Source organism: Trichosurus vulpecula, chromosome 8 (genome assembly GCF_011100635.1).
Source record: "Trichosurus vulpecula isolate mTriVul1 chromosome 8, mTriVul1.pri, whole genome shotgun sequence".
NCBI classification, from domain to species: domain Eukaryota; kingdom Metazoa; phylum Chordata; class Mammalia; order Diprotodontia; family Phalangeridae; genus Trichosurus; species Trichosurus vulpecula.
The window spans coordinates 122,338,507-122,364,963 of record NC_050580.1 but is presented as its reverse complement, the minus strand read 5'-3'; the positions used below and the strand labels follow the sequence as shown (position 1 = coordinate 122,364,963).

Here is a 26,457-nt window from a genome sequence, read left to right as displayed (position 1 = left end):
GACCAAGACCAGCATGACCTCCCTAACTTCCTGCTGAGATTTTTTCTCGGAGAGGGAAAGGGGTTAAAGTTTGGATTTACCCCCTTCTTTCAAAGAACTGAAATTACTTTGACTGAAATTCAATCCCCACCTCAGGTGCTTCCTAGCTGTGTGATCCTGGTCAAGTCACTTAATTTCTCTGCGCTTAATTTTACTCTTCTCATCTGCAAAATGGGGCTATTTTACTGGTTTATTATTAAGATCAGATAAGATGATTTTTTTAAACAAGCACTTATTAAGCATCTGCTATGTGTTAGGCACTTTGCTAAGTGCTTTATGAATATTATCTTGTCATATTATCTCATAGTAAACACGCTTTGAGAGCCTATATGTTAGTTACTATTCTTGCTGAATGATGATGGTGATAATAATTCTTCACCAGATTCCTCCTGTGATACTTCTTTGCAGTCTAAAGTTTTTGTAGCCTAATCCTGTTGGCAGATTTCCAGCAGGGTCTTCCAAGTTCCAAAGGCTGTGTGACAAGTTATGAACCTATTGTTCAGGGACCAAATTAAGAGAGGCTCCGTATCAGAAGGTAAGCTACCAAGTGATTAGCTATTTTGGGCATAGCCCCCTCCCAAAGACCAAAGATTGTTTTTTGTGATAGAGAGGAGCTGTCTACACTGGAGGAAGAAAGAGCCCACATGGATGAAATCACAGCTCTTTGAAAGGTTTGAAGAAATAACAATAAAGCAACAATTTGTGTAGCTGTTTGTTTTTTCTCACTTAGCTAATGTCTCCTTATGCCTTATTTTATTACTGAGAAGGAGGGAGGAATGGATATAATAGTTATTACTACCCTCCTCTGACAATAATATAGGAAATTAACATAGCTATGGGCTGGCAATCAGGAGACCTGTTTACTATTCTAGGCTTTGTCACTAGCCAGCTAACCAGTCTAGTTGTGACTTTGGGCAAGCTAATTTTACTCCCTGGGTCTCAATTTTCTCATCTTTGAAAGGAGGGGGTTGGGTGAGATCACCTCTAAGATTCCTCCCAGTTCTAACATTCTGACTTTATGCTTCTAGGTACTGGTGTACCAAGGTCATGCAGTTAGATCCTGGAAGAACTGTGACTTCATCAAAGAACTGCACTTGTGAGGCCAAGATTGACAGTTTGATTCTTGGTTGGGCCAATTCACTGGTCTCTGTTTAAAGTCCACAAGCTGTAAACCTAAACTGAATCAGCCATCCTACAAGTGCATATTACTTGTCTAAAATGAGTCAGGGTGAGAGAGTGTGGATGGAAGTTCTGGATCTAATGGTAATTTTACCTTTCCTGAAGGAATTTTGTCACACCAGAAAGATGGTGATCTGCATGGGCACTGACACAAAGAAAGCCATGAAGTATGATTTTTTTCACTGTCTGTCTATGTAGGAGAAGGACATCTTGTCACTGGGGGAGAGCATTTCATAATGGAACAGGGATAATTATTTAGGTTCTATAAGACTAGATGAACTTTTCTTCTCAACTATCTAGCTCTCTTGCTCTGATTCAGCATTCACCAAGCAACCTTCTGTTCCTGATTCAGTTTCCCATGTGCTTTAATTTAATAAAGGGGGTACCCTTGATAGCAGTCACAAGTATCAGAAAGGAATTTGTCCCTCACACATCATCGCAATGCACCCTGTCATGTACTCTTTCGTTGTTGTTCAGTTTTTTTTTCAGTTGTGTCTGATTCTTTGTGACCTCATTTGGGGTTTTCTTGGCAAAGATACTAGAGTGGTTTGCCATTTCCTTTTCCAGTTTATTTTACAGATGAGGAAATTGAGGCCAACAGGGTTAAGTGACTTGGCCAGGGTCACACAGCTAGTAAGTGTCTGAGAACAGAACTCAGGAGGAGTCTTCCTGACTCCAGGCCCTAAGTACTCTCTCCACTGTAGCACCTAGCTGCCCTGTCATATACTCTATTTCTAGCCAAACTGACCTATTTCCTCCCCCCCACAACATGATATTCCATCTCCTACCTCTTGGCCTTTATATCTGCTGTTCTCCTTAACTAAAATGTTTCCCCTCCTCACCTCCAATTTGGAGAATCCTTAGCTCCTTCCAAAAGTAAGCTTATGTGCCAACTCCTACATGAGATCTTTCCTGATCACCCCAATTGTTAGCACTCTCCACAACCATCCCCAATCAAAATGACCTTGTATTTATTTGCTGATTTTTATTTACCAGTACCTATTGTTTTCCTTCAGAACAACATAAGTTCTTTGAGAGGAGGGACTGTTTTCATATTTTTTGTCTCTGTATCCCCTTTGTTTTGCACAGTGCCTCTTGGTACACAGTAGGTGCTTAATATATGTTTATTGAACTGAATGGAATATACCTTTATTATTTAATTGGAACTGTTTTATAAATAATTCTGGTCAGTTTTGGCAAATCGCCAGAAATGATTTTCTGAAATTGTAAAGGTGGACTTTCGCAACCCGGTTGGTTGCTCAATTTTTTTTCTGTACATAGAATATAAGGCATTTAGGCATTTATTAGGCAATATAAGGCATAAAGGCATTCAGTAAATACTGATTAACTCACAGAATCAGCATCCCCTAGATCAGAGATTCTTAATCTTTTTTGTGTATGTGTCCTGGACCCTTTTGGCAGCTTGGTGAAGCTTATCCCTTATCAGAATGTCTTTTAAATGCATTAAGATAAAATGATAAAGGAAAAATAATACAGTTGTCAAAATATTAAAACAAAAAAGTTCATGGACCTCAGATTAAGGAGGACCCCTGCCTCCTACTCTTTGGGAAGATGGTAAGACAAGAGCAGAGGCTTCTTACCTGGACAATTCCTCTAGTTTTGATTTTGCATAATCCAAACTGTTGCGCTCCACATGCTCATGGGGAGTGTGTGCCAGGAGTTCATGTAAGGTCAGAATATACCTGGGGATCTACAGAGAGTAGACAGTTAAAGAAGGGCGGACTGGCCACAGGGCAATTACAGACATGTTAGTCGAGGCTCTGGAAGGTTTTGGAGGGAGTGTCATAAGGAGTAACCATAGAATCAAAGACTCTTTAGAGCCAGAAGGGGTGCTGGAGGCTGTCGGGCACAGCTTCCCACCAGTTGCAGCAATCTCCTCTACAGCATACTAAGAGGCAGTTGTCAATCTTGGATGCTTCAAATGTTGGGGGAGCTCACTATTTATCAAGTCAGAGTGTCTCATTGTTGCATGGTTCTAACTGTTAGAAGGAAATTGGCACCAGGTTTTCTCCCAAGAGCAATCCTCTGTTTGGGGCCATGTTCTAAAACCAAAATAAAACATGCTGCCAAGAGAAGGGACTGGAAAACCTAGACTTCTTTCTATCAACAGTTCCCAGTTTACAAACAGTTCGTGCTACTCAAGTTGTTTTCCTTATTTGGAACTCAGGGAGCATTTACCCATAGAAATAATGTTATCATTTATGTAAATATTGCACTTTTGTAATGAAAATGAGCAGAAAACAATTCTGGTAAGGATAATGATAAAAACAATAGGACATGAGGAAAAACAGATTTAAATAGAAGAGTAGGTAGACCAAGACCTTCTTAGAGTCTCGAGAGCAGTGGTTTTCAAAATTATTTTTGTACATGGCACAGTATGCTCTGCTGTGAGAAATCACAGCACACTGAATGTTTAATGTGGCAATTCTGTGGAAGAGTCGGGAGATTTGTGGCATTTCTATTCAATAAGTGCAGCTGTTTTTGTTGAGTTGTTTGCCAGTTTAAGGTCTGTGTTATGTTTTGAGATTAGTACATATATGTAATAGGCATTTTTGTTTGTTTTATGAATACTATAATACTGTACTATGTATACTGAATAAGTAAAATTTTGATTAAACAAAATTTATTGCTGGTTAAGTAAAATTTATTTTAAACACAATGATAATTTTAAAATTCTGCAGTAACATAACATTCGAAATTTTGCAGCACATTCATGGCATATTAATATACTGAGGCATATCCTTTGGGAAACATTGGTCTATAGCAAGCTTCTAGGTATTTCAACGGTTTTTAGAGGTTCATGGCATTTGCTTGGCGCTAGATTTAATGTGACTTGAAAATTTGTGGATTTCCTTTTGAGAGTGAGGAAGAGAAGAGAAGGGGAGAGGAGAGGAAAAGAGAGAGGGAGAGACAGAAAATGAGAGAAAAAGAGAGGAGGAGTGGGGAGAGAGACAGAGAAAGACAGAAAGAGACAGAGAGAGAGGGAGGTAGAGAGAGAGGGAGGTAGAGAGACAGACAGACAGACAGACAGAAAGACAAAGAGAATAGACATGACAGAGAGAAAGAGCCATCAGGTGGTATAATTGCAGCAAGACCACCCGGTCGCTATTTGGAGTGAATTTGGGTAAGATCAACCTTAGGATGAGTAACTGGAGTAGGGGGTAGCATGCAGCTAGCTGTTTGTATGCATGTTTCAAGTATAGATCTGATGTTCATAACTCAAGGAGTCCCTATTGTAACATAATTAGACTTATTAATATTTAATTAGATTTGTTACTGATCCCTTCCCTATAAACATTCATTTATTCAGCACCCTTTAAATTCTGGGCACAAGGGATACAAAGATAAATCAGTGTTATATTACTAAAGGATGAGATCTCTACTGAATTTTTTCCCCGCTTTAAGGACAATCCCTTATTATGCATTTTAAAAGACCACATTACCTGAAACATAGGATAAGTGAGAAAGGTCTCCAGAGTTCTCTCTTCACAGTCTGGCTTTGCCTCATAATGCTTCAGGAGTTTGTCAAAATCCCTGTTCTGTTTGCAGTGAGCTAGGATCTGCAAGCTATATTGATGGTTTCTCACAAACTCCTGGTAGATATTCAGCATAGGCAGCAGTATGTCAAATAGGTCAGCTGGAAGAAATAGGTAGAATGAAACTCAGGATTTGGTTCAATTTTTCTCTCTTCTATTCTGAGTATTTATTCTTATTTGATTCTGAGACTTGCCAAGATTAACTATTTATTTTGTATTGTGGCTTCTTATGGAACTAAAACTTTGAACATTAGCTCTGAAACCATCTTTCTCTCCATGACCAAATAAATCACATCCTTCTTCAGACTCTCCAAATTAAAAGCATGTTATAATCGTAGTATTTAAAAGCAGGAAGGATCTTGGTCATCAGCTAGTGGAGTGAATCTCAAGGTGTGGTTCAGGGACTGTGGGGGATCCCTGAGACCCTTTTGGGGGGTGGTCTGTGAGGTCAGAACTATTTTCATAAAAATGCTAAGATGTTTTAAATTCTAATTTGGTAAATGTCAATAGATATAACCCATACACACAGAAGCTCATTTTTAAGAGGATAAAGAGGTCCTAAGACTAAAAAAATTGAGAAGTGCCAATCTAGGGCAATCTTCTTATTTTACAGATGAGGAAATCAAGACCCAGAATGATGAAATGATTTTTTTTGTTTTTTTTTGGGCAGGGCAGTTAGGGTTAAGTGACTTGCCCAAGGTCACACAGCTAGTAGCGTCTGAGGTCAGATTTGAACTCAGGTTCTCCTGACTCCAGGGCCGGTGCTCTACTCACTGCACCACCTAGCTGCCCCATGATGAAATGATTTGACCATGATCACTCAGATGGTTGGTAGAAGGGTCATGAGTAGGATTCAGGTTTGTTACTTCCAGCCCAGGCTCCTTCTGCTGTACCATGCTTCTTCTTTGGGGATTTTATGGCACTTTATCCATCTGCCTATGCCTCAGTTTATACATTTTGTAACACATATAGACAATCAAGTTAAATATCCCTTGGCCTTAGGTATCCACCTACATTTAAAAAAATTAAATTAATTTATTTAATTTACATGAAACCGCAAATTCACTATGCACAATTTGCTATTCCTTTTAAATACAAAACAAAGTTATCATGTAGATTTCTTTCTTTTTCCCTTTTTTTTCTTCCTTCCACTCACCCCACTGCAGAGATGGCTACCATTAGATGCAAATAGGCATTTATATGTAAAATTATTCTATACATGTTTCTACTTATCAGTTCTTTCTCTAGATGCACATAGCATTTATATTGCTGGTTTCTATCCTGTGTCTGGAATGACATCCCCCAATCTCTCTTGGAGGCAACTTCTTTTATTCTGACTCCACTTTGAATCCTACTGACCTCCCCTCCCTCAAGACTATCTGAGAGGATCTGATCCCCTCTTGCAGTCTCCCAGAATCACAGAATTGAAGAGTCAGGAGGGACATTGGGAACGATTGCATCAAACTTCTCTCCAACAGGAATCTATGCTCCCACACACCTGGCAATCAGGGCATCCTGCTTCTGTCTGAAGGTCACCAAGGAGGAGGAGCCACCCACTCTCAGGGCGGCCCATCTCATTGTTGCATAATTCTAATTGTTAGGAAGCTTTTCTTGACACCAAACCTAAACTCTGGCCTCTTTGCACCTTTTACTCATTGCTCCTGGTTCTGCCTTCTGGGACCAAGCAGATAAAGTCTAATCACTCTTCCTCTTGACCCCTCCACCCCATCCCCTTCCCGTAACTGAAGACAGCTCCCATATGCCCCTGGGTCTTCTCTTCTCCAGGCCCCAAATGCTCATTTCCTTCAACCAATTCTCACATGGCATGGACTCAAGGCCCTTGGCCATCCTGGCTGCCCCCTGAAAGTTCCCTAGCTCATCACTATCCTTAATTTATGGTTCCCAGAATATAAAACAATACTCTGCTGAAGTCTGACAAGGGTAGAATACAGAGAGATTGTCACCTGGAACCCATGTCTTCCAATGCAGCCCAAAATCACATTAGCTTTTCTGGCTGCCACATCACATTATTGAAATTTACTGAGCTTGCAATCCACTAAAACCCCCAGATCTTCTTTAGATAAACAAGTCTAACCATGACAAACATGTTTAACCATGCCTCGTTCCTACTTCTCACCTCACCCATTTGCAACTTTAGTGTGCCTGAAACTCCATACAATCTGCCACTCTAGGATTCTTGTGAAGTTGATTCAAATCTCTGCTTTCAATTTTTGTTTAGTTTTTTTTTTTACAAAAGTTTTGTTGGGGTGGGGTAGGGTGGGGAGGAAGTTTTGTTCTGGAATGAGTTGGAACCTGCAGCTTGAAGCTTGGGAAAAAAGAAGGCAACTTATACCAGAGACAGCTGGCCAAAGTTGTGGGTTGCCAGGGACAACCTCAACTTTGCAAAGAAGTGCTATTGTACGTAATATTCAAGCAACATCTGGCTAGCACCTAGCCTTTAGCTCTTCGGGAGAAGTTCTTTCTTCTTTTAGAAAGAAAATTACCCTGTTTGGGATAAAAAGCATTTCCAAGTTTTCCAAATGTAAAGATGTTTTGTATTCTTCCTTGTGGGTGGGAAGGAGGAAAAAAGAGAATATTGCTTGACACAACAAGGTAATATCATAGGTTTAGAGCTGGCAGGGGCCTTAGAGGCCAAATGGTCCCACCCCTCTCATTTTATGGATTAGGAAACTAAGACCTAGACAGGTTAAATGACTCATCCAATAGCTAGCAGGTGACAAAGGCAGAACTTGAACTCAATTCCTCTGACTCCAGAGCAAATGTTCTTTCCCCTGTGTTTTTGTTCAGTTGCGTCCAACTCTTCATGGCCCCATTTGGGGATTTCTTGACAAAGATACTGGAATGATTTGCCATTTCCTTCTCCAGCTCATTTTATAGATGAGGAAATAGGGTTAAGTGACTTGCCTAGGGTCACACAGCTAGTAAATATCTGAGGCTGGATTCAAGCTCAGGTCTTCTTGACTGCAGACCTGGCACTCTATCTACCATGCCATAGCTTTCTCCGGTACCAGATATCTTTCTACTTCTCTTGTCCCTACTACTAACCTGGAAGTTTCTCCCTCATGCAAGTTGAGAGAGAAAGAGACTGAGAAGCTAAGTAGCTAGAATGCTGAGAAAATACAAGTTGAACAAGAGGATCCAAAGTAGTCAGAAATTTCCTTAGGAATCCATAATCAACACCTTTGAGAAGATACAAGGAAGTTTGTAACTAACAAGGCCTGGTATTCCGGAACGATGTGCCTGCCATCCCTCCTGCACCCCTCTCCCCTACCCAGCGGCACAAATGTGGCTCATTCATTGTATGGCGGCAGCATGGCATGGTGATATGCTTTCTTGCTAAAAATGATGGCAGCATGTTAACAGAATGAATTGAAAAGATGATACTCAGCAGTTCCTGCCTTTGTACCTAGATTCTGCATAATCAATTTTTGAGGATGTGTAACTTCTCAGCTGTTTGCTGCCTTGTACTAAGCTCACTACAGTGATGACCCTTTTCCCTTCTCTAACAGCTATGGACTTTGATTCATGTCCAGCTATTTTGGCTGCATGTACTGATAAGTCTTTGCCTCTTTGGGGATGTCAAAAAGGCTCCAGCTTACCGAACCAGTATATTCCTGTACAGGGGTAAAGCATGGTTTAGTGGAAGGAATATTAGGTTTAGAATCAGTAGAACTGTGTTTAAAAGTCCCAATTCTGCTATTTGCTTACCACCGGTATGACCTCAAAGGTGGCTTTACCTTATCCGTTTTCAGTTTCCTTATCTATAAAAGGAGGGAGGTGGTGGTGGAGCAAGGTAGGCTGGATAATCTCTGAAATTTCTTCTGGCTCTGTGATTTTGCCCAGTCTTGGATTTATCTGCTTGTGAATTCCACACCTGTTCTTTAGTCTATACTCCACACCACCATCGGAGGGATATATGCACATTGTGGCCACTCATTCACTTGTTCCCTTATTATTTTGGAGTTTTCTTTTTAAAGAAACACCAAATATTTAACTGGAAAAGGGCTTAGGTTTGAAGTAGCCTTTATATATATATACATATATATATATTTATAAAGTTTAATCACTTCAAACTAGTCTTTGAATTAAGAACAACGATAAAGCCTCCTAAGCCTTACTGGGGTAATTCGCCTGGTATTAAAAACTAACTCATCTCAGCCGTGAGTCCAGACGACACATCAGAACATTTACTAGAGGGAATTTTACTTGGTGTGTGTGTAATCATGCGAGGTGAAAGCCAGTCTGGGCTGCAAAGACAGGCCAATAGGTCCTCTAAAATGTGGCCTTTAATGAAAGATGCCATTAAATTAGTCAAATGTCTAATTTCCAGGAGTTCATCATTACTCACCGAGCACTAATGTTGGCCAGCTGGATATCCGGGCTTTGAGGCCTTGGTAAAAAATCTGATGCAAAAACATGATTGTTTCACTGAAAAATAAAACACATGGTTAAGGTGAGTTCTGCTGGAAGCAGAGCAAAGCAGAAACATTTTCTGTTCTTCGATGTGATCCCTGGAGCACAGCAAAAAAACAAAAACAAAATAATTTTTTCCCCTGTCTTTCAGGGGAATCTCTAGGGGAAAGTTAGCTAGGGAAGGGCTCTTTCTGATAGCGTTTTTTTTTCTGGGAAGGAGAGACAGAAAAGCAAACATGTCCTGTGATCATCCTCATGTCTGAAACGACTTATTTCTTCTTTCCTAAACTCCTCTAGTGGAACAGATATCTTCATTTTCAGTTACCCAAAATGCTTGGTACCAAGGTATTTGTTGCTGGATGTTCATAAATCTCTGAACTGGAGAACATGTTCACCAGATGCCCCTATTTGTACTGGCTCCCCTCCTCCTTGGCAACTCCCCCCTTTCTCCTTGTACACCCACTCTCTTCTTCCATGCCCCATGCATTATCAGCTGGTAGCAAGAACATTAGCCTCTGCTTGTTACACGTGCACCCAGTGTGCCTTCCCTAAACACAAGCTGCTTTGTAAGAGTAATAATAAGAAGGAATTAGAAAGGGGTGGCAGAGGTTACTGCCCTTTGTGGGATGGCTACTGCCTTAATTTCTTTATATCTGAGCCTGTGTTAATTTATATGAACAATTTATACATGCTCAGAACCAGTATTTGCTTAATCTCATTTATAAAAAGGAAAAGAAATTAGAGCAACTCACGGCACTTGAAGGCTCACAAAGCACCCTCATCGCAATAACCCTGAGAGAGGCAGGCAAGTATTTTTTATCCCCAATTTACAGATGCCAAAACTGAAGCTCAGTGAGATTGATGACCCAGCTGGTTGAAATAGCTGAGTGGTGTTAGAACTGGGATTCAAACCCAATTCTGTCTTGATTCCAGGTCTATTTTTTCTATTACACCTTACTGCCTGCAGAGCTCTTCTGTCCCTCCAGGTGATCTTTCTGATGAGACACTAAGAACTCACTGGAGCCTCATGATTAGAGTCTTTTCTATAGCATGGGATTTAGTAGAATTTGGACTCCCCCTCTTTTTCAAACCATTTTGAGGCTTCAGAAGTCCTGCAAGACAAACTTACTAACACAGCACCTATAGACACTCACCTATGGGGTGAGCCATCATGGCGTCCAGCCCCATTACAGCACAGCAACAGGCATGGCTAATCATAAAAACCTCAAAGACCATCTATTTATGAGGCTGTAAGCTTTTTGAGAGTAAGAGCTGTGATTCATATTCCTAGGTGACATAGTAGATAGAACTTGGACTTTGAGTCAGGAAGCCCTGAGTTTAGATCCTGCCTCAGATACTTACGAATTGTTTGACAATGGGCAAGTAACAACATCTTTGAGTTTGACTTTTCTCAACTGTAAGATGGGGGGTAATAAAAATACCTATTTCCTGGAGTTGTTGCAAGGCTGGAATGAGATAGTATATGTAAAGCATTTTGCACACCTTAAAGCTCAATGTTAATGGTAGTAGCAGTATTGGGATGATGATGATGCTAGTGATGCTGCTGCTGGTGGTGATGATGGTGTATACCCCAAGCCCTTAGTGCAGCATCTTGCATATAGTAGGTGCTTGTTCAATGTTTGTTGATGATGATAGTGAATCCTCAGTGTATTCCTAACACCGGAGTACTTTGGCTTTTAACTGGGTGTTCATTTGAGGACACAAGCCCAAAGCAGGTGTAAGGAAGAAGGTATTATTTTAGTTGTATTCTAGACTGCTTTTGGATATGGCTACTGAAGATTATGATAGCTGTTTCTGTGGGAGTTTTTGCTCTAATCTACTGAACTGCTGAGAACTGCATCATGTGTTTGCCCACACAAGGATGTTTTTCAATCAGTCAGTCAGTCAACAAGCACTTAACTAGAATCCACTATGTGCTGGGCACCATATTGTTTGTTGGAGATGCAAAGGCCAAATCAGAAGAGTCCCTGCCCACTAGAAGCTTACTTTCTACTGGGGGATAAATAAATAATAGGGTATATATGAAAAAAGTCCCGAGTTATTTAAGAGGAAGTCACTAAGAAGTGGAGAAGCCAGAAAAGGCCTCTTGAAGGAGATAGCTCTTGAGTTGAGTGTTGAAGAGAATGAGGGATTCTAAGTGGAAGAGGTAAGGAGGGAGAACATTCTCAGCACTGGGGACAGGACAGCCTGTACAAAGACATGGAGGCAAGAGATAGCTTGTTGTGCTCTGGGGAGGACAAGTAGGTTGGTTTGGCTGAGGTGTACAGTGTGTGAGAGAGAGTAGCCAGGAAAAAGGGAGACTAGTCAGATCATGAAGGACTTTAAACACCAGAGGGGTTTGAATCTTTTCATAGAAGAGGGAGCCACAGAAGCTTCTTGAATGGAGGAATTACATTCCTCTGTTCCTGATATATGAAAGACCTCTGCTTTAGTATATCAGTTTGGTAACTGTTCAGGACTAGAAAAAGATGCCAAGAGACTGGATGCCAAGAAGCCGCTTAGGACCTTATTCCAATGCATTGTTATTAAAGTCCTATAGGCTGATCTTTGAGCCTAGTTCCTACAGCTGCGTAGACGCCTATTATTCAGTAAAGAATTGAGTCTTCTCAAGCAGACTGGTAGAATTCTTGACCAGACCTGATTCTGCTCTGCTATAAAATTTCAGGAATTATTATATCATTATCCCAAGTCCAGACTCAAATACTTTTCAGTTTGGTAGATGGCAGGAGAGTGGTACTCTATGGCTCTGAGAGAGGGAGTGAAGCACAGTCTTTGCTGTTCATATGGTCATCTACTCATATAAATCGGTATTATTGATCCTTATTGATATTGATTGTTAATATTATTGAGAGCCATTATCTATGTTAATTATTTACATTGTTGAGAAATAGTGCGGTATAGTAGATAGAGAGGAAGTTTTCGAATTAGGAAGGACTGGCTTAAACTCCTACCTATGGCACAAGATGAGTTGTGTGACAACCTTCCAGTTCCTCAGGCAACTCTAAGATGATATTATACATGAGCTGCAACTTTCTAATGGTGGAGGTACTTTTCATACCAGAATTTTCCCCACACTAATGAAATCATAGGTTCAGATAAAAACATTAAAAATACATTGTTATTAAGATAATAGCTCATATTTATATAATTAATTACACAATAGGGATGATAATGAACTACCCTATCACAGAGTCAATCAACCCATAAGCATTTATTAAGTACTAAACTGCGAGCTCTCTATTTTATATAGGTGTCAGCTATTAATAATGTTACATTTTATTTGGACTTAGCCACCATGGCTCAACTGCCTTCTGACTCTGCACTTAGAGGCTCCTTCTCCCGTTGATGAGTTCTTCTCAGAATCTCCATTTTAGAGAAGGGCCCTATACCAAGCTACCCTCAAAAGTCCAGACTTAGCCTTCATACCTCAGCTGCCTCCTGACTCTACTCCTGCAGACCCCTTCTCTGATTGGTGAGTTTTTCCTGGAACCTCCATTTTGGGGAAGGGTGCCAGACTAGTCTTCTTCGGTTATTCCAACTTAGCCAAGAGGCCTCTATAAAGACCAACCTCCTTCCCCCACATTTCAGCTCCCTTTTTATGTGTATTCTTCTCCCATTAGAATGTAAGCTCCTTGAGGGCAGGGACTGTCTTTATTTTTGCTTCTATTTGATTTTCCTGTGCTTAGCACAGTGCATGGCTCTTAGTAAGCCCTTAGTAAATGCTTGTTGCCTGACTGTCTGATTTAGCCTTTCTGATAGGATCATAGATACCTTAAATGTCATCTAGCTCCCTCATTTTACAGATGAGGTTACATTTTACAGGAGAGGTTAAATGACTTGCCTAAGGTTACACAGCTTGTATCTTCAACATGATTTGAACCCAGATCTTTCTGATTCTAAGCCCACTATTAGCATTATTTTGAATACTAGTTCGTATCTATAGCTTGATAACATTTATACAATGCTTTGCAAATTACAACACATTTTCTTTGTAACAATCCTGTGAACTAGCTAATCTAAGTGTTATTCTCAACTTGTGGTTGCTGTTCTTGCTTTTGTTGTTCATCCTTCATTTTCGAAGAGGACCAGTGACATCACTGATGATGTCTCGACTCGTATGTGAATTGGATTTATGAGGGATTATTGCATAAAGTCATTAGCCTCACTCTCTCTTCCAGAGTCATTGAAGTCTAGTGGCAAGACAAAAGTCAGGACCATTGGCAATGGCCCAGGATGCACAGATGTTAAAACCGAGCCTCAGAGAAGTGAATTTTTTTCAAGGCCACAGTTAGAAAGTGATAGAATCAAGGACTTGAACCCAGGTCTGTTGATTCCAAGGCTAGTGCTGTTTAACTGTTATAGTCATAGACACTGGGAAAGAGGAATGCTGACAGCAAGGTGGTCTACTTCTTTGATACTTAGGGCATAAATGAAACAAAAATTCAAATTGTTCTTCTACTTATAGCTAGAAAAAGAAACAATTTGGTGTTTAATTATTTTCCTTGGCCTTCGCCTGTGGACCATCTTAGCAATTTGTTTTTAATACGACTTGTCAGCCTACTTAATTCTGAATGCCCATATGACTACTGTGGCTTGTGTCAGGGTACTAGTAATTAGCTAACACATTTTTACTTAATAGCATGCTGTTATTTTTATTAAGAGCTGTAGGCCTCTGGGGCTTTAAATTCGTCCTTGTTACAGAAAGGACTAGAACACGAGAAATACTCTTGCGTCCTCTGCTGAGAGCAGGTGGTTGTCTTTTACTACTCTTTGCTACTGGCCTTAGAGATATCATCAGAGTCTCTAATTCCCCTCTTTGATAATTATCATTTGTAGGGAGGAGGTTGCACTTCTCTGAGGATCACTAGAGCCCACTCCATAAGAGCTCACTTTGGGAAGTTATTGTTGGTCACGTTATTAGTGATCACGCTTCATAGTATGTCCATTGTAGAAGGGAACTTTGGGAGAGGTTCTTCAGTCCACATCCCTGAATTCCACAGATAAGCTAGCTGAGGTCTACAGAAATGATGTGACTCACATAAGATTACAGAGCTAGTAGGTGTCAGAACTAAGAATGAATTACTAAGGGAAACGGGGAGAAGTCTCTCCAAAATACAGTGCCGTTGACCACGTCCTTCTTGAAGCTCTTTTCTCCCAGATCTCCTGACTTGTGATCTGGTTTACCATCCACTACCTCTCTTTTATTTACATAGCATTTCCCCTTTCAAAGCACATTCAGTTCCATCTCCTCATCTTATTGTTCTGTGATGGGTAGGGCAGATATTTTTATTTCTATTTTGCAGATGGGAATAGTGAGGCATAGAGGTTAAATGGTTGCTTGGCTAAGGTCAAACAGGTTATTAAGTTGATCCCACTGATCACTGGTGCAGCCCAGAACACAGATCCATGGGACACAGCCTATGCAATTTTCATGCTGGTTTTGGTCGTGAGTGATTTGTCCTGCTTGTCCAAACAGTCTAGGTTCATGACACCCCTGCCAGAAATCCAGTTTCTTTGGTAATCCTCTAAGGATGAGGAGATCGAAGAGGTTTTTTTTGGGAGGGGGAAGAGAGAAAGGAGAATTAATATGCTTAATAAAAAATTTAAACATTTTGAAAGTTGCCAAATTTGGGGGATTTAAATTAACTTTTATTTGTAGTAAAATACATTTTGGAAATACATTTAGAAAATAATTAGGAGTCTATGACTGTGATCATATCACTCATCTCTGTGGAACTCAGTTTTCTCATCTATAAAATGGGGGTTGTATTAGATCAATGATGTCAGACTCAGATAGAAATGGTGGTCAATAAAATGTACATAAGGATACCTACTGGTTGCATACTGACTTAGAAAATCACATATTAGTTATATTTACATATCATTTTAATTTTATTTATTTTGCTAAATATTTCCCAATTACATTTTAATCTTAGTTCAGGCAGCCCTCAGGAGTGTTCTGGGATATGTGTTTGACACCTCTGGATTATATGGTCTCTAAGGTCCCTTTTGGGGCTAAGTATTATGATGCTATGAACTTATGAAGCTAGAGATACTTGTAATTTCCACAATGTTGAAGCTTTCTGAAGGTCTTACTCTGATGGCACATCATGGCTTGGAAGTTACCCTGATTATCATAGGAGATGCCAGTGGGGTACAAACTCTGGCAGGTTCTACTAATCTCAAAAAGATTTTGAGTATAGTGCTGCCTACAGACATTCCTGCTGTATGAGGACCAGACTAGCTGAGTAAAATGGGTTTATCTCTAATAGGTTGACAAGCTATTTGTGGGCAGGAACTATTTTTTAGTTTCATCTTTGGATATCCAGTGTCTTATACTTTTTATTTTGAAACAAGTCCTGTGACTTCATCTAGGGAAGGAATTTCCTATGAAGTTCCTTCTACCAATGCCCCAACTCTGTAAATGTGCCTTGCACAAGGTCACACTGCCATTCATATGTCCGAGGTAGAGATTTGAACCCAGGTCATACTTCCTCAGAGACTGGATCTCTGTCTTCTATATGATGCCAGACAACCATACTTTTTTTTGGTTAAAATTATGAAATTGAATGTTTTTTTTAAACTAGTGATTTAAATTATTTAAATCAAATCAGAGAATTGAATTGTAGAGTTCGATGGAACTTTTGGAGTTTTCTAGTTTAATCTTCTACTACATACAGGAATCTCTTCCAATTACATGTAAGGACAATTTTTAACATTCATTTAAGATTTTTTTTTGAGTTTCAAATTATCTCCTTCCCTCCCTTATCACTCCATCCCTAATTTGATATAGGTTATGTATGTGCAATCATGTAGAACATATTTTCACATTAGTCATGTTGTGAAAGAAGAAACAAGCCAAAAGAAAATAACCATGAAAAAGACAAAGAAAATGAAAATAGTGTGCTTTGATCTGCACTTAAACTCCACCAGTTCTTTCTCTGCACATGGATAGCATTTTCCCTCATGAGTCCTTTGAAATTGTCTTAGCTCATTGTATCACTGAGAAGAGTTAAGTTGTTCATAGTTGATCATCGCACAATGTTGCTGATATTATGTATAATGTTCTGGTTCTGCTGATTTCACTTTGTATCAGTTCATGTAAGCCTTTCTAGGTTTCTATTATAGCTAATGCAAGATTATCCTCTGCTTAACTCTTCCAATGATGGCGCCTTCATCTAAGTAGTCTATTTCATTTGGGGGCAGTTCAGGTTATTAGAATGCTCTAACTGCAATATTCATTCTCGTAATTTTCACTCATTGGTCCTAGTTCTGTTCTTAGGAATTTCCAAAGAAAAAAATGTGGTTCCCAGTTCCCTAACCATCTTGGCCATGATCCAGTTTGTCAATATTCCTTTCAAAATACAATGCCTAGAACAGAATACAATTCTCCAGATGAAGTCTGACCAGTGTGAAGTAGAGAAGGGTTATTGCCTCATACTTTCTGGACACTCTACCTTCTTAATGAAGTACAGTATTTTGGGGCAGCCACATTGTACTACTGAAATGTATTGAGTTTACAACTAAATTAACCACCTAGATCTTTTAAAAAATACAAATGTCTATTTAAGTCAAATCTCTTCCATTCTTCGTTAGTATAATTGAATTTTTAAACCTAAGGGCAAGAGTTTATCACCATTAAACTGCTTTCCAGGCTGTTCATAAATTTTTGGACTCTGATTCTACTGTCCAATGTATTAGCTATCACTATAATTAGAGATTGACCACAACTTGCGCTTTTTAGACTTCGAGGTGATTAGTGGGGGCCATTTTTACACAGTTATTTGTGATTTTGAGTTCAATTAGCCTAGGACTTAGCTGAGTTTTGATAGCACAAATTTGTTTCTGTTTTTCTACCAAGTAGAACCATTTCTGGATTGGAAAGAATAGATCAAAAATGGGTAATAGGAAACTGAAAAACAAAGTAGGTAGGGAGATAGTAAGAGGGCACCTTGATGAGTTTAGGTTACTAAGCCCTGATAAACTCTATCCTGGGAATTGAAAGAACTTCCAGGTACATTTGCTGAGTCACTTTCAGTGATATTTGAAAGGATTCTTAGCTTCCTTCAGACCTGGATTACACTCCCCCCTGCTTGAGGCCATCCCACAGCTCCCTAGCTGCTAGTACCTTTCTTGCCAAGGCTACCTGCCATCTGCCCTGCATTTATATTGCATGTATTGATATCTATATTTCTATCTAGGTACACATACACATATATGTATTTGTACACATACACATATTTATGGAGAGAGACAGAGACACATTCTGATAGGGGAAACAATATATGTGTATGTAGTCTGTGTGTATTGTGTGTATATATTATACATTATATATACGTATGTATGTCTGTGTGTATACACACACACACACACACACACACACACACACACACATTTATTGTATTAGAATGTATGCTCCTCGAGGATGGGGACTGTTCTTCCTTATATTGTCAGCTCTTAGCACAGTGCCTGGTCACATGGTAAAATCCCTTATAAATGCTTATTGAATTGATTGATCTTAGGGAATGGGACATTTTAGGACAGAGGAAGGGCAAAAGTACCAATCTGAAAAATAAAAATGATAATAATAGCTAGCATTTAATTAAGATTTGCCAAACACTTTACATTTTATCCTCACAACAACCCTCGGAAGTGGGTGTTATTATTATCCTAATTTTACAGATAAGAAGACTGAGGCAGACAAAGGTTAAATGACTTGCCCATTGTCCTAAAGCTACTAAGTGTCTGAGGCCAGATTTGAACTTAGGTCTTGACTAGAGGTCCAGTACTCCATCTTTGAAGGAGAGTGGCGTTTGCACACGTTATCTTATTCAGCTTGACTTCAATTTGTTGTGAAATTCTAGAACATATTATTTAAAGGAAGGTTAATGAGCAGTGAAGGATGGAAAAGGACACAAAGATGTCATAGTATCAGTATGACTTTCTCAAGATACAGGCATTAGACTGTTAGATCAAGGGAATATAGTTGACATAATCTCTCATGTTATGCTTATGAAAAAGATGGAAAAATATAGGCTAGAAGATAACCCAAATGGTTCTATGTCAATATTAGAAGGAGGTTGGTTACTAGCGGTGTACTCTAGGTGGGTTCTTGGTCCTGAATTATTTAATACTTTTTATCAATGACTTCAAAGAAGCCACAGGTGAAAATGCATATTAAATTTGTAGATGGAGAAGAAAGCTAATAAATACATTGATTGGAAGAGTCAGGATATAAGAAGAGTTAAGCAGTTTTTAATAGGATAAAATATAAGGATAGATATAGAAAATGTGTTTTATACTTAGTATAAAAATCAACTTCATATGCACAAAATAGAGAAAACAAGAAGGCATGGCTAGTTCATCAGACTACAGTTTGTCTGAAAAAGATCTGGTAGCTTTAGTGAACTGTAAGGTTGAGTGAACAGGGCAATATGGCAACTTGAATAGCCAATGCGATCTTATGTTGCATTAAGTACAGCTAGGTCCTCATTAGTACAGATAACGAATCTCCTGAAATGGCCACATGAATTAAAATTTGCACTATTTGAAGCCACAATAATATAAAACATGATAATTGGCTCTAGTTCAATGGAAATATGGAATGCAAATTCGAACAATGCTTCCACTTCAGAAGACTGATATTCATATTAATTGGGACCTAGCTGTAGTACTTAGAAAGAGGGAGGTGAAAATCACACTGTAATCTGACCTAATCAGTCCACATGTGAAATATTTTGTTCAGTTCCGGGTACCATGTTTTAGAGTAGACACAGAGAAGCTGATGGAGGCCAACTAGGTTGTTGAAGAGCCTCTCATTTTTCAGTCCTGTCCAACTCTTCATGACCCCATTGGGTCTTGGCAAAGATATTAGAGTGGTTTGCTATTTCCTTGTCTAACTCATTTTACAGTTAAGGAAACTGAGGCAAACAGGGTTAAGGGACTTGCCCAGGATCACATAGATACTAAATATCTGAGGTCAGATTTGAACTCAGGAAGATGAGTCTTCTTGATTCCAGGCTTGGCACTGCTTGCATAGACTTTGGGCTTACATGACAGCTGTCTTTAAATATCTGAAGGCCTGGCACTTAGACAAAGGATTAGATTTGGGTGCAAGATGGAAAGAATGGATGGCAATGGGGAGAAAGTTACAGAAAGGCAGATTTAAGCTTGACGTAAAGACAAAATGAACTGCCAGGTGGCGTAGTGGATGGAGTGTTTTGCCTGGAGTCAGGAAGACTCATCTTCCTGAGTTCGAATGTGGCTTCAGACATTTACTACCTATGTGACCCTGGCCAAATCACTTAACCCTATTTGCTTCAGTTTCCTCATCTGTGAAATGAGATGGAGAAGAAAATGGCAAACCACTCCAGTATCTTTGCCAAGAAAATGCCAAATTGGGTCAGGAAGAGTTGGGCACAACTGAAAACGCCTGAACAACAACAATAAGGACAAAACTTCCTAATGATGACAACTCTCTGAAACTAGAATAAGCTGCCGTGAGAAAGTAGGTTCCCTCTTATTCAATGTCTTTCAAGCACAAGTTCAATGACTGCCTTCGAGGTAGAGAGAATTCTTACTCCAGCATGGGTTGGACTAGGTGGCTTCTGAAGCTCTCTTCTACTTTGAACGTTTATGCGTCTGTATGAAATAACTCCGGCAGAGAGGAGAGGTGAAGGTTTCTGAACACAATTATTTTAGTCTGAACTTGGAGTGAAAATATGAAAGTGGTTTGTAAACCATTTTACACCTCCAACAGGAGTAGTCAGTTAAATATTACCTTTTGAAGCCAAATCCCAGCAGTCTGCCCTCCTGTGTAGAGGACACCTGACCAACATCTGTTGGGTAGCGCTGTCTCCATGAAGACAGCCTCCAAAAAGCCATCAAGGAAAACACACCTGGCAGCTTTTGAGATAGGCATGGACTAGTTTTGTGGGCAATTGGGAGAACATCTGGGGGCCTATGTGTCTGTTCACATTTTTTTCAAAGGCAAAGGGAAGGAAAAAGCAGTGGCTGACCACTAAGTTTTGCTTTCATCTCACTTTTAAATTTGCCTTTCCCATAGAGCATCCTAGACCCTTAAAAAGTCCCACCCCAGGAAGTTTCTCCCCAGACAGTTCCATGTACATATTGGCACAACTACTCTCTTGGTAAGGATCAATGCAACTCTGCCTCGAGCAATTTGCAGCTCTTATCCATTTTCTAGTGCTCTGACACTAGGTTCACTTGCACCCCTCCCTCCAATGCTGGCCCACAAGGGGTGATCTCTTTTCCCATGTGGAGACTACTGGGGGATCAGAAACATGCCACTCAGAAGTACCATCTGTCAGAACTCTTTCATCATTGTCTCATGATGCCTGCTATTGCTCTGTGGGGAGCGGTGAGGATTCAGTGTGGGTTCCATCTTGTCTCCTGGATGCAAAGGCTGGGGGTGGCATGCCTTCACAAGCTGCCCTCATCCACTGCTCTCTCCATATTCCCACAAATTACGGTCTACTCTTAGGGTGATTTCAATACTCCAATGATCACCCAGTGTCACCCAGAAAACTCTCAGAGATTACAACCCAGCAGCCCTTCCAATTGTACAAGAATCCATCCCTGAACACAATACTACTCACACATGATCTGTTACACATTCTCTCTCACCCTTTGACACACTATTAATCACTTTAGGTATAATATTACCATTGCACACTCAAGCTCTGCCCTCAACATAATCCATCACAGAGACCCAGGGGTTGGCTTCCTAAGCAAACATACTCTATTGATTATTAGGAGAACATCTTAACTACCCCTTTAAGGCCTATGGTACAATCCTTTTTCTTTGATTTGGTCACAGATCCATCCTGTAGATGCCACCAGGATTCCTTACGAATTTGTTTTCTTGAGGAATAGAAGACATGATCAAAATTTGTAAGTTGGCCCAGGGCCTGATTACTGAAGTGATAAAACATACCTCTGATTTCACACATTGAGAGAAACAAAACATTTCTACTCATTAATCAGGGTGCAATTTCATGTTCTTAGCTACAAGTGGTGGTATCAAGAAAAGGAGCTAAAAGGTAATTTTGTGTTTTCATTGGTTTTTGAACCTCCCTTATAGTTCTCTTTAGTTTACCTTCTACATCTTTGTAAGTTAGGCTAACTAGTCTAGAAGCTTTGGGCAGGTGATCATGAAAGCCAGATTATATTCAGTGAGGCCAATAGCATTAAATTAGGTTAATGTCTTTTCCTGCAGAGATCAAAGAGTTTATAGACATTGTAACATTCATCTTTTTGAAACCTCATGCAGGCACAGAAATAGGAATTCTTATTCCCATTCTAGAGATGGGGAAAAGGACCCAGAAAGGTTAACTCTTTTAACCAAGGAAGGTCACATAGCAAATAGGCAGCAGGGCTAGAAATAGAAATCACGTCTGCTAATTCCTAGTCCAGGGTTCTCTCCATTAGCCTGCAATGCCCTGTAGGAAGTCTGTTTGTCCATAAATTAAAGCCAGGTCTGGCAACTCCAGTATTAGAGAGGAGATCTGTAACCATAGCAACAGAAACAGCACTCTGGATGAAAGGAGAAGTAACTAAAGGAAAGCAGCCAGGAGCAGGAGATTTAAGTCTCCTTAGATTTTGTGGTCTGAATCGCATCCCTTGTTGGGGTGGGGGGAGGTGGGGTGGCCCTTATTACGGTGAGGTAGGAACAACCCCTTGTGGGGGATATTTGGGGGCCTCCTGCAGGACTGGCTGGCTGTGAGCCTTTTACTTTGGAGGGACCAGATTTTGAGGAGGGGCATATTCCGCAAATAGTTGGGAAGTTGCAAAGAATTGCAATTTATCTTGATGTAGTTAAGAGAAACTTCTTAACAATTAGAGTTTTCCAAAAGTGTCATTCCTCTCCTCAAGAAGCTTCCATAGCTCTCTATGTCTCTAGGATAAAATACATGCTCCTTTGTTTGACATTTTAAGCCCTTCGCAACCTGGCTCCAGCCTAGCTTTCTAGGCTGATTTTATATTACTTCTTACTCATATCACACTCTTATGCTCCAGCCATACTAGCCCATTTGCTGATACCTGTATACGACATTTCCTTTTCCTCCTCCTTGGCTTTGGGCAGACTGTTCTCCATGCCTAGAATGCTCTCCTTTATCCCCTCTGCCTCTTACAATCCCTGGAGCCCTGAGAGGCTCAGCTCATGTGTTACTTCTCACACAAGGTCTTTCCTATTTGCACCAATGGTGAGCGCTCTCCGACCTCCCACTCTAAAATTACTTTGCATTTACTTTATACTTAGCTTATATTTACTTACCTGTGTACATGTCTTCTTCCCCTTGCCCCTGCTTGAGGGCAGAGACTGCTTCATTTTTGACTTTATATGCCTCGCATGTGGGGCTGCCACCAACAGGCAGATTGGCACAGGAGCCTTGGGAGTGGTAGCACCCCCACCCCCCACAACCACCAGTCCTGCTTGTAGCTCAGTCCTCACAGCCATCAATTGGGGAAACAACCCCTCCCACCAACTACCAACCAACTGCCGCACAGGACAGGTAGTAAGCCAGCCTACCTGGGCAGTAAGGCAACCTGAAGGAGACACAGGAGGCAGTCTGTGCCAGAGAAGAGAAAACACCTCAACTACCAACATGATCACCATCTCCCCTCAGACTCTGATGGGGACAGCCCGGGACCCTGAACCCAAGAGCCTTGGGAATCTCAACGCTTCCAGCCCAGTGCTGTCAGACATCATCCTGTGGATAAGCAGCCTGGCAATTGCTCCTAGGGGTGCTACAGCCACATCTATTGAAGACCCAGAAAAAAAAATCCTTGCCACAAAAATCCTTGGCACTGTTAAATAGTTCAACATCAGAAATAATATCAGAATATATATATGTATGTATGTATATCAGTAGAAATAACATTAAAAAAGAGCCATTAACATCTACTTTTCCCCTTTCCTCATTGACCATGAGACTTTTCCTTCTGACTTGCAGCTAAAACTTTCCTTATGGGTTGTCTGCCACATTAGAACGGAAGCTCCTTGAGAGCTCCTTTTATATCCGCAGCTCACAGCAGAGTGCTTTAAGGTGCATGGCAAAAGCTTAATAGATGTTTCCTTCCTTCCTTCCTTCATTCATTCAGTGTGCCTGGCATATAATGGGTGCTTAATAAATGCTTGTCAAATCTTATCCTGATTGGGAATTTTGATTCTGGTAGAGGGGGCTTTCAGGAATAATACCATATTGGGAAAATCGTTGATTCTCATGAGAAATTCTGTTCCCAAGGTACTGTGAACCTGTCTATGTTGTCAGCTAGGCACAATACATCTCACCCCCTTAGTTTCTTTAGGCATACCAAGACAGAGAATGTCACCACACATGGGTGGCAATAGTGTAAGTCTTCTTTGTCTTGGGACTAGGGCAAGTGCTAAATAAGATATTCATCCTTGACAGAGCCAGAGGTGTTTCTAAATGTCTTTAGGGCAGGATATATGTAAACATATGTACACATACATATTCATGTATGTATATATACATATGTATATAGGTATGTATGCACATGTGTATATATACATGTATACATACATATACATATATGTGTGTATATATATATGTGAAATATGTTACTACATCTTATCCACAGATGAACAAACATGGTAGACTTCTTGGCCCTGCAGGAAAAGCACTTTCTGTTATCTTGTGTGGAAAATGGGAGGGGAATTGAACTCTGGGGACAAAAATGAATCTTAATAATTAGCTGGTTTTTCAGGTTCCTTGAAATGACTAACAACAGAATGGGAAGTGACTTTTGTGATCATCTAGTCTTACTCCTTCATTTTATAAGAGGTCCAGAGAAGTCAAATGGCCAAGTTTGTGGCAGACCTCAGACTAGAACTTGGGTTTCTCAACTCTCCCAGGGCTCTTTCTTCTGCACTATGGACAATTCTGGGACTCTGCCTAGGAGGTCCCAAAGATGCCAGGATAAACTAGGGACTTTTGAGGTGACCTTTTGGATGCTGTCACTAGAGTGGTCTCATGTGTATTCTAATCTGGGACAGGGGACACCTATAGATACCCCAACTTGAGTAGGCTCCAGGACAAAACAGGAAAAATGGGGGCTGATTCAGGAATGAGGGAGCTGGTGTATGTTGGCTGCCTACTGTCAAAATGAAATGATAGTCCCTTCATGCTTCTTCTTGTTAGGGTTTTTCAAATAAATGAATGTCATATTTTAGGAAGGATTCCCTGTTGGTATAATTGTATGATTTTTGGTTTTTGCGTGGTTAATTATAATGATTGTTTTCCTAATGTTGAACATTCTTTGGTTCTCTGGCATAAAAGCAATTTTAGAATTATGTAAGAGAAGTCACAAAACTGTTCATGCCCTTTAAATCATCTATCCCATACCGGGCATATGCCCAGGATAAAGGAGGTTAATAACAAAAAGAATATACAGCAATATTCATAGCAGCACTTTTTTTTGTGGAAACAAAAACTATAAACAAAGACCAATGAGTGGAAAGTCAATGAATATGTAGTATAGAAATATAATTGAATGTATGTAAAATGCATGTAAAAAATGACAAATGAAAGGAATTCAGATAATCATAGGAAGGTTTGTATAGATGCAGAGTGAAGCAAATAGAACCAAAAGAATGCACAATTACTACTGTAATGTAACAAAACAAAACTAAAACGCTGCTGAGTTCAGATGAACTGCACTAACCCATCCTGGATCCAGAGGAAAGAGAAGGAAACATGCCTCTCCACACTTGCTAAAGAGGTGGATGAGAAACGTTGCATATATTTTCAGATGCATTTGATTTGCGAGTTGGATTTTGCTTATACATTTCTTTATTACAAGAGAGGTTTCAGTGGGGGAGGCATATGGGGAAATGATTTGGCTGTTTAGAAAGTCAGAAATAAAAGTTATTTATGGAGGAAAATGAAATGATGATGGCAGAGGGAAAGCATTAAGGAGGCGGAGGTTGTTGGTTGGTGGGTAGACATAGATGTGGAGCTACAGAAAACAGGGTCGTGGTATGACCCCCAGGCCTAATCTCTCAGATTTCCTCACTCTCAGAGCTCTAAACATTATGGCAGGAGTTTATAACTCTTGGCTGATTGCCCCCTCGCCTCCCGCTCCCTGTAGTGACAAGTAGCACTTAGAGAGCTGAACCATGACATAGCAGCATTTAGGAAATACTACTAACCTGACCTATTTGGGCCCAGAACACTACACCTTCTTACTTTTTCACTGAATCTGGACTGCAGTTTGTTAGGAAAAGGCTGGAACCCCTTTCCTGGAGGTCTCTGAGACTGGACAAAAGGCATATGTGAGTTTTTATAACAGGTTGGGAAGAAAATTCTAGGGTGAAACTAATTGCTCTTAAGTCCATCTGGATTTCCTAAAGGAAATGTTCTCTGAATAAGGGCTAAGCTCATTTACTATATACTAACTTAAAATTAGTTTACCCTTTGCCCTGCCTGAGCATCACAGGTATTTCATCTTTGCGCAGGCAGAGCAATTCTCTAAAGGAAAAAAAGCATACTAAGAGGTTCCAATTCCATAGTCCTTTTCTTTCCCATCCTCTACTTTCTTGTTTTTCACATTTTCTCCTTTCACCATCCAGACACTTTAAAAGCTTACTCAATTCAGGTTTAGGCAAAACAGTCACATGAAAGTGGGAAGCTAAAGAGCAAACTACCAAGTAAAGTTTCAACTCAGCCTGACATTCACAACCCTTCCTAACCTGGTACCCCCTACCTTTCCAGTCTTAATTGCATATGATTTCCCTCCTTGCTTTTGTAACAACAATGCTACTTGCTGCTACTGTGGCCATGTAAGGCCAATAACACCAGCACACAGGAGGGCTGCTAGCATAGGTTCGTTGATCTGCTTTTCTAAGGAAAGCAACTTTAAGGGGTTAACAATCTTACTTTAATGAAATGTGTGTGTATACATACATACATACATATATATATACACACACACACACACACACACACACACACACACACACATATATATATATATATATATATACACACACACACATATATATATACATATATCTCATTCATTTAGTTCAGGGGAAAAAGTCAGCACCCTGAACTTCAGAGAAAACACAAACAGAAATTAAAAGCAGAAATTATATAAACAGAGCAAAATAACACAAATCAGCAGGCAGGCTTCTAGCTGTCTGACCAAGACATTATATACTTAGTTACCAGAGAGAGAAGCA

General features: G+C 40.1%; 1 protein-coding gene across 1 annotated transcript in view; it reads right to left on the bottom strand.

The window, feature by feature from the left end:
• Positions 1–26,457, bottom strand: part of RASGRF1 (Ras protein specific guanine nucleotide releasing factor 1) — a 215,955-nt gene that overhangs the window by 88,460 nt on the left and 101,038 nt on the right. The window contains exons 6-8 of the mRNA XM_036737004.1: positions 9,145–9,224; positions 4,683–4,876; positions 2,820–2,929 (exon numbers count right to left, since the gene is read on the bottom strand). Coding sequence (XP_036592899.1) covers positions 2,820–2,929; positions 4,683–4,876; positions 9,145–9,224 — 384 coding nt within the window. The remainder of the gene's footprint in view (positions 1–2,819; positions 2,930–4,682; positions 4,877–9,144; positions 9,225–26,457) is intronic.